This window comes from Eriocheir sinensis, chromosome 68 (assembly GCF_024679095.1).
Source record: "Eriocheir sinensis breed Jianghai 21 chromosome 68, ASM2467909v1, whole genome shotgun sequence".
NCBI classification, from domain to species: domain Eukaryota; kingdom Metazoa; phylum Arthropoda; class Malacostraca; order Decapoda; family Varunidae; genus Eriocheir; species Eriocheir sinensis.
In genome coordinates, this window is record NC_066576.1 from 5,172,633 (window position 1) to 5,190,559 (window position 17,927).

Genomic DNA, 17,927 nt, shown 5'->3' on the forward strand with positions numbered 1-17,927 from the left:
GCTGGTTGGCCAAGAGATGCTGTAGTGTATCAGTGTGATATATTACGAGAAAAAGTGTTTGTGTGACACCAAAAACCCAAATTACTGCAAGAAAACATTGAAGAGAGAAATATTTAAGATGGCAGAGGCCCTCAAGAAGGAGTACTCCAGGGAGATGGCCAAATTAATGATGGTAGGTCTCATTTACTATTGTTTGTAGTCAGTAAATCCGAAGTTCTACACCCTGTTTTGATTGCGGGAAGATGCCAGTGGAAGATGCACACGTTTTGCCACCACTACGGGCATACACTATTACGCATTGTCATATCACTACTAAGTTTTAATTTTATGAGTAACTTGTGTCCATGATATGAATTATAAGGGGAAAGCTGCGTACGATCTGGCAAGCACACTGTATCGTTCTGCAGCGCTCTACAAACTTATTGCAACCAATTTATATTATACGCATTATAGCCTCTTCTCATTGAGCCATACTTTTAAACATATCGGCGCCCAAGCACACACTTTTGACGGTTTTCGTAGGATTTCTGGGTATTTCCACGGGTACTTACAAGACCCTAATGGTAGTTTGACCCTTTTTGTTGATGGTTGATGTGAGAGGCGGAAGCATCTGAGAACGCCAAGTATGAAGAGCTGTGAGCCTTTTATTAGGTCCGTCATTCATAAATTACCGATCTGTGACAGCGTGGCGACCCAGTGACCAGTCTAACGCAACCTGTACTGTAAAAAATGAAGCACTACTGTTCCTTAATGACCTGGCACCCCCTTGGCGTATGGCACGAGACCTGCGTTGGAGAGCCGCCAGACCAACGCCGTACCCACGAACACCTGACCGATTCATGGATTTTGCAAGGTATGTTCGAGTTCCCTATCTGATGGCACTCGGGGGGAAGGGAGATGGGGAACGGAAGACAAAAGAGGGGATATTTAAGGGGAAGAAGAAATGGGAGGGGATGTTACAGGGGAAAAGGAAATGGGGTAGAGGCTTGAGGGGAAGGGGGAATGGGAGGGGATGTTAGAGGGGAAAGTGAAGGGTGTGGAGCAAAGTGGGGATAAAGGAAAGGTTAAGAACGAATAATGGAAGGGAAGGAGGAAGGGGAAAGGGGGATAAGAAAAGGGAAAGGACACTTCTTTCAAGTCCAGAAATGGTAATGTTGTTGTTGTTGATGTTATTGCTGTTGTTGCTGTTCTTGTTCTCATTACCAACTTCTCTTTATTATTATTATTATTATTATTATTATTATTATTTATTCTGATAATGGTGATATAATTATAAAACACTAAAATGGAAATTACAATGTCAACAGAGATAACGAAGAGATAACATCAGCAAATATTCCAAAATCCTTATCGAGCTGTGCACATCATCGCATCAAACCGAAGGAAATCATGTCAATGGGCGTCACCTGGGCGTGTAGTCTTACCTGGCCACGTCTCCTGAGCGTTGGGAAAAGCAGCTCACAAGACGACGACGAAACTCAACACGGTAAAAACAAGTATCTGCTGGTGAGTCAACACGCACTTGAAAACATCAGTGGACTAGTAATGCATGCCGACACCAAAACATACACATAACACACCACACTCTGTTGTTATCTGTTCTCTGTTAAGGAGGAAAAAATAGTGGAAACGACAAAACACATAAAATAATCACACAAAACTGCAAAATAAGTTAGTTTTCGGTTATAATAAACACAAAGGGACTCGGTGAGTTTGAACGTGAGCCAAGCGTCGAAACGTAGCCGCACTATACCTTCCAGCACCAAGTTGGCGATAGTGGTGGCTTTGCCTGCCACATTGACGGCCTCGCAGGAGTACATGCCCTCATCGTCCTCGGTGGTGCGGACAATGGTCAAGGTCGACACTCGGTTCTCGTAGCGAATGATTCTGTTGTGGCTAGGAACGATTTCGAAGCTATTAAAGTACCACTTCACCTCTGGGGGAGGGTAACCCTTTACCTCGCACTTGAACACGGACTTGTGCGAAGGTTTAACAACCACAGGCTCCAAAGATTGAGAGAAGGACGGCGGAATGGCTTCGACGTCTTTTGGCTTCTGGTGTGCACGCTTGAGAGACTTGATGGTGGGTTCTTTCTGCGTAATCATCTCCTCCAAGATCTCCACTTCGATTTCGGAGAACTCCTCTTCCTCGGGTTCCTCGACAGGCTTCTCTGGTTCACCTTTCGGCTTTTTGGGCTTCTTTTTGGGTTTCTTTTCATCCTCTGGTTTTACAAACGGTTCTTGTGGAGGTTTCTCTGGCTCTGGAATTTCAGGCTCGTAAGGCTTACCCAGCTTATCCTTGGGAGTGGGCTTGGGTTCGTCTGGCTTCTCCTTTTTGAAGGGTTTTAATTGAATGTCTTCCTTTTCTTCGTCTTTAGGAATTCTTCGTCCCCTCCATGAAGGAGTCTCTTCCTCCTCTTCCTTGTCTGGCTTCTTCCTAACCTTCTTCGGCTTCTTTTCTTCGTCCTCAGGAATCTTTTCTTCATCCTTTGGCTTTTCCTCCTCAGGGACTCTGTCGGGTTCTTTTTCCCTATCTGGTTTGCTGTAGGGCTCCAGAGGAGTCTTTTCAGGTTCGGGGATTTCAGGTTCGTAAGGTTTGCGTGGCTTGGTTTTGGGTTTCTTCTTAGGTTCGTCTGGCTTTTCTTTATCGAATGGCTTGAGCTTCACCTCTTCTTTTTCTTCATCCTTTGGAAGCCTCCTGCCTTTCCATGAAGGCACTTCAGGCTCTTCCTCCTTCTTCTCAGGCTTCTTCCTGTCCTTCTTGGGCTTGGTCTCATCTTCAGGGGAAGGTTCCTTCTCCTCTGGCTTTGGAAGTTTTGGCTCTTCTTCTGGTTTCTCTTTAGGTTCAGGTTGAGGCTTAAGAGGCTTTTCAAGTTCCACCTTGTCTCTGTCAAGGATCTCTGGTTCGCCACGTTCAAATGGCTGAAGTTCGACTGGCTCGCGCTCTGGGAGATCCTTTGTTGGCTTCTTTTTGGGTTTGCGAGAAACCTTTTCTTTATCCTCCTCTTCGGGTTTTTTCTTGGGAATCGGTTTCAGATGAGGTACCTCGGCCTCCTCAGGAGACTTTGGCCGACGCCTCGGTCGTCTCAGTTTGATTCCTTCTTCTTCTGGTTCTTCAGGCTTTGGTCGACCTTTCCCAAGCTTTATTTTTCTTTCCTCCTCAGGCTTTGGCTCTTCCTTTGGTTTCCTTTCATAGGGCTTCTTTTCGGTTTCTTCTTCATCTTTGGGCTTAGGAAGAGGCATGAAGGGTTCATACTTCTCTAGTTCCACATCCTCTTTTTCAGGAATTTCCTCAGGGACATAAGATTCGTACTCAGGAGGAGGAGTCCAAACCCTCTTTTCCCTTTCTGGAGCTTCAGGCTCCTCTGGTGTTTCGACATGATCCAATTCGATTTTCTCTAGTTTCACCTCCTCCGGAACGAAGACATTTTGAGATGTTTTTCTGAGAGCAACTCCAAAAATCTGAGTTGTGCCTTCTTCAGGCGCTTGGAATAATTGTGGGCGTTTCTTTTTCTTCTTCGGTAAATCGGTAGGTCTCTCGGCAGGCTTCTCTGGTTTTTCCTTAGGCTCTTCTACTTCATCAGGCTGAGGTGCCTCCTCTTCGTCAGGCTTAGGAATTTCTCCAGGAGCCTTCTTCTTCTTCTTTGGCTTTTTCTGGGGCTCAAGAGGAATCCTCTCATGTTCTGGGATTTCAAGCTCGTAAGGCTTACCCAGCTTATCCTTGGGAGTGGGCTTGGGTTCGTCTGGCTTCTCCTTTTTGAAGGGTTTTAATTGAATGTCTTCCTTTTCTTCGTCTTTAGGAATTCTTCTTCCCCTCCATGAAGGAGTCTCTTCCTCCTCTTCCTTGTCTGGCTTCTTCCTAACCTTCTTCGGCTTCTTTTCTTCGTCCTCGGGAATCTTTTCTTCATCCTTTGGCTTTTCCTCCTCCGGGACTCCATCGGGTACTTTTTCCCTATCTGGTTTGCTGTAGGGCTCCAGAGGAGTCTTTTCAGGTTCGGGGATTTCAGGTTCGTAAGGTTTGCGAGGCTTGGTTTTGGGTTTCTTCTTAGGTTCGTCTGGCTTTTCTTTATCGAATGGCTTGAGCTGTACCTCCTCTTTCTCTTCATCCTTGGGAAGTCTCCTGCCTCTCCATGAAGGCACTTCAGGCTCTTCCTCCTTCTTCTCGGGCTTCTTCCTGTCCTTCTTGGGCTTGGTCTCATCTTCAGGGGAAGGTTCCTTCTCCTCTGGCTTTGGAAGTTTTGGCTCTTCTTCTGGCTTCTTTTTAGGTTCAGGTTGAGGCTTAAGGGGCTTTTCTAGTTCCACCTTGTCTCTCTCAAGGATCTCTGGTTCACCACGTTCAAATGGCTGAAGTTCGACTGGCTCGCGCTCTGGGAGATCCTTTGTTGGCTTCTTTTTGGGTTTGCGAGAAACCTTTTCTTTATCCTCCTCTTCGGGTTTTTTCTTGGGAATCGGTTTCAGATGAGGTACCTCGGCCTCCTCAGGAGACTTTGGCCGACGCCTCGGTCGTCCCAGTTTGATTCCTTCTTCTTCTGGTTCTTCAGGCTTTGGTCGACCTTTCCCAAGCTTTATTTTTCTTTCCTCCTCAGGCTTTGGCTCCTCCTTTGGTTTCCTTTCATAGGGCTTCTTCTCGGTTTCTTCTTCATCTTTGGGCTTAGGAAGAGGCATGAAGGGTTCATACTTCTCTAGTTCCACATCCTCTTTTTCAGGAATTTCCTCAGGGACATAAGATTCGTACTCAGGAGGAGGAGTCCAAACCCTCTTTTCCCTTTCCGGAGCTTCAGGCTCCTCTGGTGTTTCGACATGATCCAATTCGATTTTCTCTAGTTTCACCTCCTCCGGAACGAAGACATTTTGAGATGTTTTTCTGAGAGCAACTCCAAAAATCTGAGTTGTGCCTTCTTCAGGCGCTTGGAATAATTGTGGTCGTTTCTTTTTCTTCTTCGGTAAATCTGTAGGTCTCTCGGCAGGCTTCTCTGGTTTTTCCTTAGGCTCTTCTACTTCATCAGGCTGAGGTGCCTCCTCTTCGTCAGGCTTAGGAACTTCTCCAGGAGCCTTCTTCTTCTTCTTTGGCTTTTTCTGGGGCTCAAGAGGAATCCTCTCATGTTCTGGGATTTCAAGCTCGTAAGGCTTACCCAACTTATCCTTGGGAGTGGGCTTGGGTTCGTCTGGCTTCTCCTTTTTGAAGGGTTTTAATTGAATGTCTTCCTTTTCTTCGTCTTTAGGAATTCTTCGTCCCCTCCATGAAGGAGTCTCTTCCTCCTCTTCCTTGTCTGGCTTCTTCCTAACCTTCTTCGGCTTCTTTTCTTCGTCCTCGGGAATCTTTTCTTCATCCTTTGGCTTTTCCTCCTCCGGGACTCCGTCGGGTACTTTTTCCCTATCTGGTTTGCTGTAGGGCTCCAGAGGAGTCTTTTCAGGTTCGGGGATTTCAGGCTCGTAAGGTTTGCGTGGCTTGGTTTTGGGTTTCTTCTTAGGTTCGTCTGGCTTTTCTTTATCGAATGGCTTGAGCTGTACCTCCTCTTTTTCTTCATCCTTTGGAAGCCTCCTGCCTTTCCATGAAGGCACTTCAGCCTCTTCCTCCTTCTTCTCGGGCTTCTTCCTGTCCTTCTTGGGCTTAGTTTCATCTTCAGGGGAAGGTTCCTTCTCCTCTGGCTTTGGAAGTTTTGGCTCTTCTTCTGGTTTCTCTTTAGGTTCAGGTTGAGGCTTAAGAGGCTTTTCAAGTTCCACCTTGTCTCTGTCAAGGATCTCTGGTTCGCCACGTTCAAATGGCTGAAGTTCGACTGGCTCGCGCTCTGGGAGATCCTTCGTTGGCTTCTTTTTGGGTTTGCGAGAAACCTTTTCTTTATCCTCCTCTTCGGGTTTTTTCTTGGGAATCGGTTTCAGATGAGGTACCTCGGCCTCCTCAGGAGACTTTGGCCGACGCCTCGGTCGTCCCAGTTTGATTCCTTCTTCTTCTGGTTCTTCAGGCTTTGGTCGACCTTTCCCAAGCTTTATTTTTCTTTCCTCCTCAGGCTTTGGCTCTTCCTTTGGTTTCCTTTCATAGGGCTTCTTTTCGGTTTCTTCTTCATCTTTGGGCTTAGGAAGAGGCATGAAGGGTTCATACTTCTCTAGTTCCACATCCTCTTTTTCAGGAATTTCCTCAGGGGCATAAGATTCGTACTCAGGAGGAGGAGTCCAAACCCTCTTCTCCCTTTCTGGAGCTTCAGGCTCCTCTGGTGTTTCAACATGCTCCAATTCGACTTTCTCAAGTTTCACCTCCTCCGGAACGAAGACATTTTGAGATGTTTTTCTGAGAGCAACTCCAAAAATCTGAGTTGTGCCTTCTTCTGGCGCTTGGAATAATTGTGGGCGTTTCTTTTTCTTCTTCGGTAAATCGGTAGGTCTCTCGGCAGGCTTCTCTGGTTTTTCCTTAGGCTCTTCTACTTCATCAGGCTGAGGTGCCTCCTCTTCGTCAGGCTTAGGAATTTCTCCAGGAGCCTTCTTCTTCTTCTTTGGCTTTTTCTGGGGCTCAAGAGGAATCCTCTCATGTTCTGGGATTTCAAGCTCGTAAGGCTTACCCAGCTTATCCTTGGGAGTGGGCTTGGGTTCGTCTGGCTTCTCCTTTTTGAAGGGTTTTAATTGAATGTCTTCCTTTTCTTCGTCTTTAGGAATTCTTCTTCCCCTCCATGAAGGAGTCTCTTCCTCCTCTTCCTTGTCTGGCTTCTTCCTAACCTTCTTCGGCTTCTTTTCTTCGTCCTCGGGAATCTTTTCTTCATCCTTTGGCTTTTCCTCCTCCGGGACTCCATCGGGTACTTTTTCCCTATCTGGTTTGCTGTAGGGCTCCAGAGGAGTCTTTTCAGGTTCGGGGATTTCAGGTTCGTAAGGTTTACGAGGCTTGGTTTTGGCTTTCTTCTTAGGTTCGTCTGGCTTTTCTTTATCGAATGGCTTGAGTTGTACCTCCTCTTTCTCTTCATCCTTGGGAAGTCTCCTGCCTCTCCATGAAGGCACTTCAGGCTCTTCCTCCTTCTTCTCGGGCTTCTTCCTGTCCTTCTTGGGCTTGGTCTCATCTTCAGGGGAAGGTTCCTTCTCTTCTGGCTTTGAAACTTCTGTCTCTTCTTCTGGCTTCTTTTTAGGTTCAGGTTGAGGCTTAAGGGGCTTTTCAAGTTCCACCTTGTCTCTCTCAAGGATCTCTGGTTCGCCACGTTCAAATGGCTGAAGTTCGACTGGCTCGCGCTCTGGGAGATCCTTTGTTGGCTTCTTTTTGGGTTTGCGAGAAACCTTTTCTTTATCCTCCTCTTCGGGTTTTTTCTTGGGAATCGGTTTCAGATGAGGTTCCTCGGCCTCCTCGGGAGATTTTGGCCGACGCCTCGGTCGTCCCAGTTTGATTTCTTCTTCCTCTGGTTCTTCAGGTTTTCTACGACCTTTCCCAAGCTTAATCTTCCTTACCTCTTCAGTCTCTTGTTCTTCCTTTGGCTTCCTTTCATAGGGCTTCTTCTCGGTTTCTTCTTCCTCTTTGGGCTTAGGGAGAGGAATGAAGGGTTCATACTTCTCTAGTTCCACATCTTCTTTGTCAGGAAGTTCTTCAGGAGCATATGACTCGTACTCAGGAGCAGGTGACCAAACCCTCTTTTCTCTCGCTGGAGCTTCAGGCTCTTCTGGCGTCTCGACATGTTCCAATTCGACTTTCTCCAGTGTCGATTCCTCCGGAGCAAAGACGTTCTGAGACGTTTTCCTGAGTGTAACTCCAAATATCTCAACACTTTCTTCTTCAGGGGCCCTGAACATTTGCGGTCTTTTCTTGGGTTTCTTTGGCAATTCCCCAGGTCTCTCGACAGGCTCCTGTGGCTTCTCCGTCTTTTCCTCAGCCTCTTCCACTTCATCAGGCTTAGGTGCCTCCTCTTCGTCAGGCTTAGGAACTTCCCCAGGAGCCTTCTTCTTCTTCTTTGGCTTTTTCTGGGGCTCAAGAGGAATCCTTTCATGTTCTGGGATTTCAAGCTCGTAAGGCTTACCCAGCTTATCCTTGGGAGTGGGCTTGGGTTCGTCTGGCTTCTCCTTTTTGAAGGGTTTTAATTGAATGTCTTCCTTTTCTTCGTCTTTAGGAATTCTTCGTCCCCTCCATGAAGGAGTCTCTTCCTCCTCTTCCTTGTCTGGCTTCTTCCTAACCTTCTTCGGCTTCTTTTCTTCGTCCTCGGGAATCTTTTCTTCATCCTTTGGCTTTTCCTCCTCCGGGACTCCATCGGGTACTTTTTCCCTATCTGGTTTGCTGTAGGGCTCCAGAGGAGTCTTTTCAGGTTCGGGGATCTCAGGCTCGTAAGGTTTGCGAGGCTTGGTTTTGGGTTTCTTCTTAGGTTCGTCTGGCTTTTCTTTATCGAATGGCTTGAGCTGTACCTCCTCTTTCTCTTCATCCTTGGGAAGTCTCCTGCCTCTCCATGAAGGCACTTCAGCCTCTTCCTCCTTCTTCTCGGGCTTCTTCCTGTCCTTCTTGGGCTTGGTTTCATCTTCAGGGGAAGGTTCCTTCTCCTCTGGCTTTGGAAGTTTTGGCTCTTCTTCTGGCTTCTCTTTAGGTTCAGGTTGAGGCTTAAGGGGCTTTTCAAGTTCCACCTTGTCTCTCTCAAGGATCTCTGGTTCGCCACGTTCAAATGGCTGAAGTTCGACTGGCTCGCGCTCTGGGAGATCCTTTGTTGGCTTCTTTTTGGGTTTGCGAGAAACCTTTTCTTTATCCTCCTCTTCGGGTTTTTTCTTGGGAATCGGTTTCAGATGAGGTTCCTCGGCCTCCTCAGGAGACTTTGGCCGACGCCTCGGTCGTCCCAGTTTGATTTCTTCTTCTTCTGATTCTTCAGGCTTTCTACGACCTTTCCCAAGCTTAATCTTCCTTACCTCTTCAGTCTCTCGTTCTTCCTTTGGTTTCCTTTCATAGGGCTTCTTTTCGGTTTCTTCTTCCTCTTTGGGCTTAGGGAGAGGAACGAAAGGTTCATACTTCTCTAGTTCCACATCCTCTTTGTCAGGAAGTTCTTCAGGAGCATATGACTCGTACTCAGGAGCAGGTGACCAAACCCTCTTTTCTCTCGCTGGAGCTTCAGGCTCTTCCGGCGTCTCGACATGTTCCAGTTCGACTTTCTCAAGTGTCGATTCCTCCGGAGCAAAGACGTTCTGAGACGTTTTTCTGAGTGTAACTCCAAATATCTCAACACTTTCTTCTTCAGGGGCCTTGAACATTTGCGGCCTTTTCTTGAGTTTCTTTGGCAATTCCCCAGGTCTCTCGACAGGCTCCTGTGGCTTCTCCGTCTTTTCCTCAGCCTCTTCTTCTTCATCAGGCTGGGGTGCCTCCTCTTCGTCAGGCTTAGGAACTTCGCCAGGAGTCTTCTTCTTCTTCTTTGGCTTTTTCTGTGGCTTCAACGGTTGCTCTCTAAACTCTTCTTCCTGAGTCGTTTGTGCAACTTCTTCAAGCTTGAGAACTTCAGCATCAACACCATTTCTTTCAGGAAGTTCTGGCTGGAAAGGTTTACGAGTTCCAGATTTTGGCCTCTTTTTCGGCTCATCGTGTTTTGGCTTTTCGAAAGGTTTCAACTCCACTGTCTCCTTCTCCTCTTCCTTAGGGCGAATTCTTCTCCCTCGCCAAATAGGAACTTCAGCCTCCTCATCTTTTTGTTCTGATATCCCTGTTTCTTTCCTCGTAATGGTTTGATCTTCTACTTCACTCTGTAAGTATTCTTTTGGCACAGGAGTTTCTGTTTCTTCTGAGGCTTTGTCAATTCTCTTTGTCTTTGGTTTCTTTGGTCTTTTCGTTGTGACTTCTTCCTTCTCCAAAACTTGCGGCTCTGTCTCTTCAAGCTCTTCATAACTTTGCTTGTCTGGCTTAAGAGGTACCTCTTCTCTCTCCGTGGGCTCTATCTTTTTCTTCGGAATGGGCTTCAACTGGGGTTGTTCTGCCCCCTCCTCGGGTTTCTTAGGGAAACGCCTGCCCGGCTTAAGCTTAACCTCTTCCTTCTCTTCTTCCTCCTTGGGGGGCCATCGCTCTTTCTTAACTCTAGGTTTCTTTCCTTCCTCAGTGATCATCTCTTCTTCAGTGATGAGCTGATATCCCTCAACTGTTTGATCTTCTTCGGTCACAAACCTTTCCACTGTTTCATATGTCTCCGTCCTTCCAGGCTCAACACGCTCTGTCTCTTGAAGATCTTCATAACTTTGTTTGCCTGGCTTAAGAGGTACCTTTTCCCTTTCCGTGGGCTCTGTCTTTTTCTTGGGAATGGGCTTCAACTGAGGTTGTTCTGCGACCTCCTCGGGTTTCTTAGGGAAACGCCTGCCCGGCTTAAGCTTAACCTCTTCCTTTTCTTCTTCCTCCATGGGGGGCCATCGCTCTTTCTTAACTCTAGGTTTCTCTCCTTCCTCTGTGACCATCTCTTCTTCAGTAGTGCGCTGATATCCCTCAATGGTTTGATCTTCTTCGGTCACAAACCTTTCAACCGTTTCAAATGACTCTGGCTTTTCAAATTCGATCTGTTCCGTCTCCGTCAGCTCCTGGACGGTTGTTTCTTCGGTTTCACCAAAGGTATCCCACTGCTGTCTCTCTCGGACAGGTTTAGGCTTCTTGGGTTTCTCAACATGCTTTAGTTCCACTGTTTCAATGGTTTCTTCCTCTGTAATGAACTTCCCAGGAATCCTCTTTTTCAGAGTCACTTTAGGAGTGGTAATTTTCTCTTCAACTGTCTCTTTTTGGGTTATTTTTGTCTTTGGTTTTGGTTTAGTGCGACGCTTTATCACCTTGCCTTCTTCTGTGATTACCTCTTCAATAACTTCGTATTGGGCTTCCGTTGTATCCTCCATCTCCTGGAACTCTTCATAACCATCAGAAACGGTTGGTTCCTCTGGTTTCTGTTCATCTGGAATGCCATCAGGGACTTTTTCCCCTGGCTTCCTTGGAACATCTTGGGAAGGCTTTCCAGGCTCAGGAACCTCTGGTTCATGTGGCCAGCGAGGTTTGGTTTTAGGTTTCTTCTTGGGTTCTTCTGGTTTCTCCTTTGTGAAAGGTTTTAACTCCACCGTTTCTTTCTCCTCATCCTTGGGTGGAAGCCTTCTCCCACGCCACGAAGGAACTTCAGCTTCATCCTCCTTGGGGGGCCATCGCTCTTTCTGAACTCTGGGTTTCTTTCCTTCCTCAGTGATCATCTCTTCTTCAATGGTGCGCTGATATCCCTCAACTGTTTGATCTTCTTCGGTCACAAACTCTTCAACTGTTTCATATGTCTCCGTCCTTCCAGGCTCAACACGCTCTGTCTCTTGAAGGTTTTCATAACTTTGTTTGCCTGGCTTAAGAGGTACCTTTTCCCTTTCCGTGGGCTCTGTCTTTTTCTTCGGAATGGGTTTCAACTGAGGTTGTTCAGCACCCTCCTCGGGTTTCTTAGGGAAACGCCTGCCCGGCTTAAGCTTAACCTCTTCCTTCTCTTCTTCCTCCTTGGGAGGCCATCGCCCTCTCCTAATTTTAGGTTTCTTTCCTTCCTCTGTGACCATCTCTTCTTCAGTAGTGCGCTGATATCCCTCAATGGTTTGATCTTCTTCGGTCACAAACCTTTCAACCGTTTCAAATGACTCTGGCTTTTCAAATTCGATCTGTTCTGTCTCCGTCAGCTCCTGGACGGTTGTTTCTTCGGTTTCACCAAAGGTATCCCACTGCCGTCTCTCTCGGACAGGTTTAGGCTTCTTGGGTTTCTCAATATGCTTTAGTTCCACTGTTTCAGTGGTTTCTTCCTCTGTAATGAACTTCCCAGGAATCCTCTTTTTCAGAGTCACTTTAGGAGTGGTAATTTTCTCTTCAACTGTCTCTTTTTGGGTTATTTTTGTCTTTGGTTTTGGTTTAGTGCGACGCTTTATCACCTTGCCTTCTTCTGTGATTACCTCTTCAATAACTTCGTACTGGGCTTCCGTTGTATCCTCCATCTCCTGGAACTCTTCATAACCATCAGAAACGGTTGGTTCCTCTGGTTTCTGTTCATCTGGAATGCCATCAGGGACTTTTTCCCCTGGCTTCCTTGGAACATCTTGGGAAGGCTTTCCAGGCTCAGGAACCTCTGGTTCAAGTGGCCAGCGAGGTTTGGTTTTAGGTTTCTTCTTGGGTTCTTCTGGTTTCTCCTTTGTGAAAGGTTTTAACTCCACCGTTTCTTTCTCCTCATCCTTGGGTGGAAGCCTTCTACCACGCCACGAAGGAACTTCAGCTTCACCCTCCTTGGGGGGCCATCGCTCTTTCTGAACTCTAGGTTTCTTTCCTTCCTCAGTGATCATCTCTTCTTCAATGGTGCGCTGATATCCCTCAAAAGTTTGATCTTCTTCGGTCACAAACTCTTCAACTGTTTCATATGTCTCCGTCCTTCCAGGCTCAACACGCTCTGTCTCTTGAAGGTCTTCATAACCTTGTTTGCCTGGCTTAAGAGGTACCTTTTCCCTTTCCGTGGGCTCTGTCTTTTTCTTCGGAATAGGCTTCAACTGAGGTTGTTCAGCACCCTCCTCGGGTTTCTTAGGGAAACGCCTGCCCGGCTTAAGCTTAACCTCTTCCTTCTCTTCTTCCTCCTTGGGATGCCATCGCCCTCTCCTAATTTTAGGTTTCTTTCCTTCCTCTGTGACCATCTCTTCTTCAGTAGTGCGCTGATATCCCTCAATGGTTTGATCTTCTTCGGTCAAAAACCTTTCAACCGTTTCAAATGACTCTGGCTTTTCAAATTCGATCTGTTCCGTCTCCGTCAGCTCCTGGACGGTTGTTTCTTCGGTTTCACCAAAGGTATCCCACTGCCGTCTCTCTCGGACAGGTTTAGGCTTCTTGGGTTTCTCAACATGCTTTAGTTCCACTGTTTCAATGGTTTCTTCCTCTGTAATGAACTTCCCAGGAATCCTCTTTTTCAGAGTCACTTTAGGAGTGGTAATTTTCTCTTCAACTGTCTCTTTTTGGGTTATTTTTGTCTTCGGTTTTGGTTTAGTGCGACGCTTTATCACCTTGCCTTCTTCTGTGATTACCTCTTCAATAACTTCGTATTGGGCTTCCGTTGTATCCTCCATCTCCTGGAACTCTTCATAACCATCAGAAACGGTTGGTTCCTCTGGTTTCTGTTCATCTGGAATGCCATCAGGGACTTTTTCCCCTGGCTTCCTTGGAACATCTTGGGAAGGCTTTCCAGGCTCAGGAACCTCTGGTTCATGTGGCCAGCGAGGTTTGGTTTTAGGTTTCTTCTTGGGTTCTTCTGGTTTCTCCTTTGTGAAAGGTTTTAACTCCACCGTTTCTTTCTCCTCATCCTTGGGTGGAAGCCTTCTCCCACGCCACGAAGGAACTTCAGCTTCATCCTCCTTGGGGGGCCATCGCTCTTTCTGAACTCTGGGTTTCTTTCCTTCCTCAGTGATCATCTCTTCTTCAATGGTGCGCTGATATCCCTCAACTGTTTGATCTTCTTCGGTCACAAACCTTTCCACTGTTTCATATGTCTCCGTCCTTCCAGGCTCAACACGCTCTGTCTCTTGAAGGTCTTCATAACTTTGTTTGCCTGGCTTAAGAGGTACCTTTTCCCTTTCCGTGGGCTCTGTCTTTTTCTTCGGAATGGGCTTCAACTGAGGTTGTTCAGCACCCTCCTCTGGTTTCTTAGGGAAACGTCTGCCCGGCTTAAGCTTAACCTCTTCCTTCTCTTCTTCCTCCTTGGGAGGCCATCGCCCTCTCCTGATTTTAGGTTTCTTTCCTTCCTCTGTGACCATCTCTTCTTCAGTAGTGCGCTGATATCCCTCAATGGTTTGATCTTCTTCGGTCACAAACCTTTCAACCGTTTCAAATGACTCTGGCTTTTCAAATTCGATCTGTTCTGTCTCCGTCAGCTCCTGGACGGTTGTTTCTTCGGTTTCACCAAAGGTATCCCACTGCCGTCTCTCTCGGACAGGTTTAGGCTTCTTGGGTTTCTCAACATGCTTTAGTTCCACTGTTTCAATGGTTTCTTCCTCTGTAATGAACTTCCCAGGAATCCTCTTTTTCAGAGTCACTTTAGGAGTGGTAATTTTCTCTTCAACTGTCTCTTTTTGGGTTATTTTTGTCTTTGGTTTTGGTTTAGTGCGACGCTGTATCACCTTGCCTTCTTCTGTGATTACCTCTTCAATAACTTCGTACTGGGCTTCCGTTGTATCCTCCATCTCCTGGAACTCTTCATAACCATCAGAAACGGTTGGTTTCTCTGGTTTCTGTTCATCTGGAATCCCATCAGGGACTTTTTCCCCTGGCTTCCTTGGAACATCTTGGGAAGGCTTTCCAGGCTCAGGAACCTCTGGTTCATGTGGCCAGCGAGGTTTGGTTTTAGGTTTCTTCTTGGGTTCTTTTGGTTTCTCCTTTGTGAAAGGTTTTAACTCCACAGTTTCTTTCTCCTCATCCTTGGGTGGAAGCCTTCTCCCTCGCCAGAAAGGAACCTCGGGTTCATCATCCTCTGTGTCAGGCTTCTTCCTTTCTTTCCTCGGCTTGGTTTGATCCTCATCTTCAGGCTGTATGTATTCCTCTGGTACAGGAGCTTCTGTTTCTTCTAATGGCTTCTCTTTTGCCTTGGTCTTTGGTTTTCTTGGCCTTTGCAAAGTGGCTTTCTCTTTCCCTGGAACCTGTGGCTCAAAGCCTTCATATGGTTCCAGTTGTGGTTGTTCACCCTCTGGAAGGTCTTGAGGAGCTCGCTTGCCTGGCTTGAGAGGAACCGTTTCTTTCCCCTCAGGCTCAGTCTTCTTCCTGGGAATGGGTTTCAGGTGTGGTAATTCACCTTCGTCCTCAGGCCGTCGGCGTAGAGGCCTTGCTGGCTTTAGTCTTACCTCTTCCTTTTCCTCTTCTTCTGTAGGAGGCCAACGTCCCTTTCTTATTTTTGGCTTTTTCACATCTTCCAGTAAAGGTTCTTCTTTAGGTTGTCGTTGGTACACACCTTTATCAACCTCCTCTATTTCACTTGGTTCTCTCTCAGTCACGAATGATTCAGGCTCTTCAAGCTCCACGAGTTCTTTTTCAGGAATATGCTCTGGACTATACTTATCAGTCTCTGGCATTGGACTCCATTGTCGTTTCTCAAGCTTAGAGGTTGGCTTCTTGGGTCTTTCGACATGCTGAAGATCAACCGACTCAAGTGTTTCTTCTTCAGAGACAAACTTCTTTGGGACTGTTTTCTTGAGGCTTACCTTGGGTATTGTGAATTCTTCTTGAGGTGGAGGAATTTTGGGCCTTCTACTCGGCTTACCTTTTGGCGATTCTGTATCTTCAACTGTTTCTACATGTTCTAAATGTGTCTGATCATCTAATTCCCTGTAGTCGTATGGAACGTCTTGATCTGTGATTTCTGGGTATTCCTTTCCTGTAGGTTTATCTCTCGTTGTCTCCTTCACGGGGACACCGTCTAATTCAGGCTTGGAGTCGCTAGGTGCGAAGGGTACCTTTCTAGTTTTCTTCAGTTGTGTTTTAGGTAAGACAAACTTTTCTGGTTCTTCTCTTTCTCGTGCAATAAATCTTGGAGCCTGTGGTCGACCAGGCTCCGGCATTTCTTCAGTGTCTGGAGAATAGACATCTTCAGGAGCATATCTACTTGTGTCTTCAGCTGCAATTGTTGGTGGTTCTCTCCCCCCTTCCTTTGACGGTGTCCTCTTGGTTCTCCATGGCAATGTCGTTGGTTCATGCCCCTGTTCTGGTCGTCTCTTTTCGAAAGGCGTGAGTTGTACTTTTTCACCTTCTTCCGAAGTTTTGGGGATCCGTTTGCCAGGCTTCAGGGTGACCTCTTCGCCCTGTTTCTCCTCAGGCCTCACTCTTCTTCTGCGTAAAATGGGCCTCTTCCCTGGCTTGGGTTCTGTCCCGTCCTGCGGTTTGCGTGGACGCCTCCCCTTTACCGTGCGGGACCTTCCCCTTTGGCTCGGCTCTTGCTTTGGTGGCTCGTACTCCCCGAGGTCCCCATATTCTACTTCTTGGATCTCATCAGAATCGTAATCATAGTCTTCATAATATTCATATTCTTCATCTTCCTCTTCTTCTTGGCCTGGCCTTGATGGAGCATATCTACTTGTGTCTTCAGCTGTAGTTGTTGGTGGTTCTCTCCCCCCTTCCTTTGACGGTGTCCTCTTGGTTCTCCATGGCAATGTCGTTGGTTCATGCCCCTGTTCTGGTCGTCTCTTTTCGAAAGGCGTGAGTTGAACTTTTTCACCTTCTTCCGAAGTTTTGGGGATCCGTTTGCCAGGCTTCAGGGTGACCTCTTCGCCCTGTTTCTCCTCAGGCCTCACTCTTCTTCTGCGTAAAATGGGCCTCTTCCCTGGCTTGGGTTCTGTCCCGTCCTGCGGTTTGCGTGGACGCCTCCCCTTTACCGTGCGGGACCTTCCCCTTTGGCTCGGCTCTTGCCTTGGTGGCTCGTACTCCCCGAGGTCCCCATATTCTCCTTCCTGGATCTCATCAGAATCGTAATCATAGTCTTCATAATATTCATATTCTTCATCTTCCTCTCCCTCTTGGCCTGGCCTTCCTGGTTCTAATGGTTCCTCCGATATAGTTTCCTGTGCAGTTGTCTTAAGTTCCACTTTGGGAATTCCAAATTTTTCTATTTCCTTCGGTGCAAAGGGTACAGTGGCCCTTTTTAATTTAGATGCCGCAGAACTAATGTCCTCTGTTTTCTTTTCAACGAGCCATGGCACTCTTTCTCTCTTCTTTCTTTCCAGTTCCTCCTCATTCCTTGGTCTGAAGCCTCTCACCGGAATGCTCTTGTCTCGGCCAGGTCTGGCGGGGCTAAGGGAGCACCACCTGGAGGGGCTCGGAGACCCCCACCGACGCCTGTGAGACTCCCTCTCCTGCGTGCGTCGAGTGAGGCGGACATGGTCCTCCTCCTCTGTGTAAGAACCTGTGGGGAAGTAATGCGGTCATAAAGCGTCACGGACGCTGCCTTTCGTCGCCACTGGATGCATGAGGGCGGCGTGTTACTCCGCTATCACTTCTTAAGGCGGCTGACTAAATTTAGAGCAGTCTTAATTAGGTAAAGACTAAGCCATCACACCCCACAAAAAATGTCTCAAAGTAAAAGTTGCATCACATGCGAGCGTGAGTCAACGCTCCACAAACAAATGATTCATAAAGGGAACACCTCGCTGGGAGGGACTAGAAGTGTGACGTCATTACTGAAACTCCAAACTTAAAAATGATTCGAAGTGTTCTCAGCGGGAAAGCCAATGCCAAAGCTCAGCCCCTCCCACTTTTCTCATTGGCTGAGCGAAGCCTCGGGGCTGCTTACGTAGCGGGAGGGTGGTGGGTGTGCCACTATAAGTACCCGCGCTACTATCCCCGCTGACTCAGTCTCCGTTCAACACTCGTGGTGCAAGGATTCGACGGGCTCCTCCGAGCGCTGCTGAATGAAAGCAAAACTACCTCACGAGAATAATTTTAACGCCTCTGGGAGAGAATTGCACCTTCTAAGATCTGAAAGAAAAGGCCAACAGACTTCCTGAAAATGTGAGAACAGCCTTGCGAGAAAGATTTGCTATGTAAGAGTCAAATCTAGCTTCGCCAGGCCAGCATTCATTAAGTGAACCCACAGCGACAGCCAGGAAGGAAGCTTGTGCCACTGAAAAGAATAGAAAACAAGAGAGTATTTGTCCAAAACGGAGACGAGACAGCCGATATAACCCGTGGAAAAAAAAAGTTTATTAAGAAGCTGAAAACCAAAGAACGCACTAAAAGCCTCTCGCTGCATCATCCGTGAGGCCGAGGCAGTGTTGAGAGGAGTGACAAGTGCTGCGGCGAGGAAGTGGACGGACTCAGGAGGCAAAGATACCGAGTGCTCTAATTGGCTGCAAGTGCTTTGGCGCCAAGACCATTTAGCCAAGCCAAGGCTCGCCCCGGTGTGTGTGTCTGAGTGTGTGTGTGTGTGTGTGTGTGTGTGTGTGTGTGTGTGTTTGCGGTGCTCTTCACTTAAGTGCAAGACAGAAACATTCGTGTGG

At 47.3% G+C, this 17,927-nt stretch overlaps 1 protein-coding gene across 50 annotated transcripts in view; it reads right to left on the minus strand.

Moving 5' to 3' along the window:
* The window catches only part of LOC126988202 (titin-like), a 208,925-nt gene that overhangs the window by 105,906 nt on the left and 85,092 nt on the right, over positions 1 to 17,927 (minus strand). For 39 of the 50 annotated variants that reach the window (XM_050846098.1, XM_050846109.1, XM_050846108.1 and 36 more), the window contains 2 exons: positions 13,626 to 16,834; positions 1,754 to 12,515 (listed from right to left, as the gene is read on the minus strand). In XM_050846098.1, coding sequence (XP_050702055.1) covers positions 1,754 to 12,515; positions 13,626 to 16,834 — 13,971 coding nt within the window. Of the gene's footprint in view, positions 1 to 1,753; positions 12,516 to 12,651; positions 16,835 to 17,927 lie in introns of all 50 variants that reach the window. The other 11 variants (XM_050846140.1, XM_050846127.1, XM_050846125.1 and 8 more) reach the window with 11 other exon arrangements.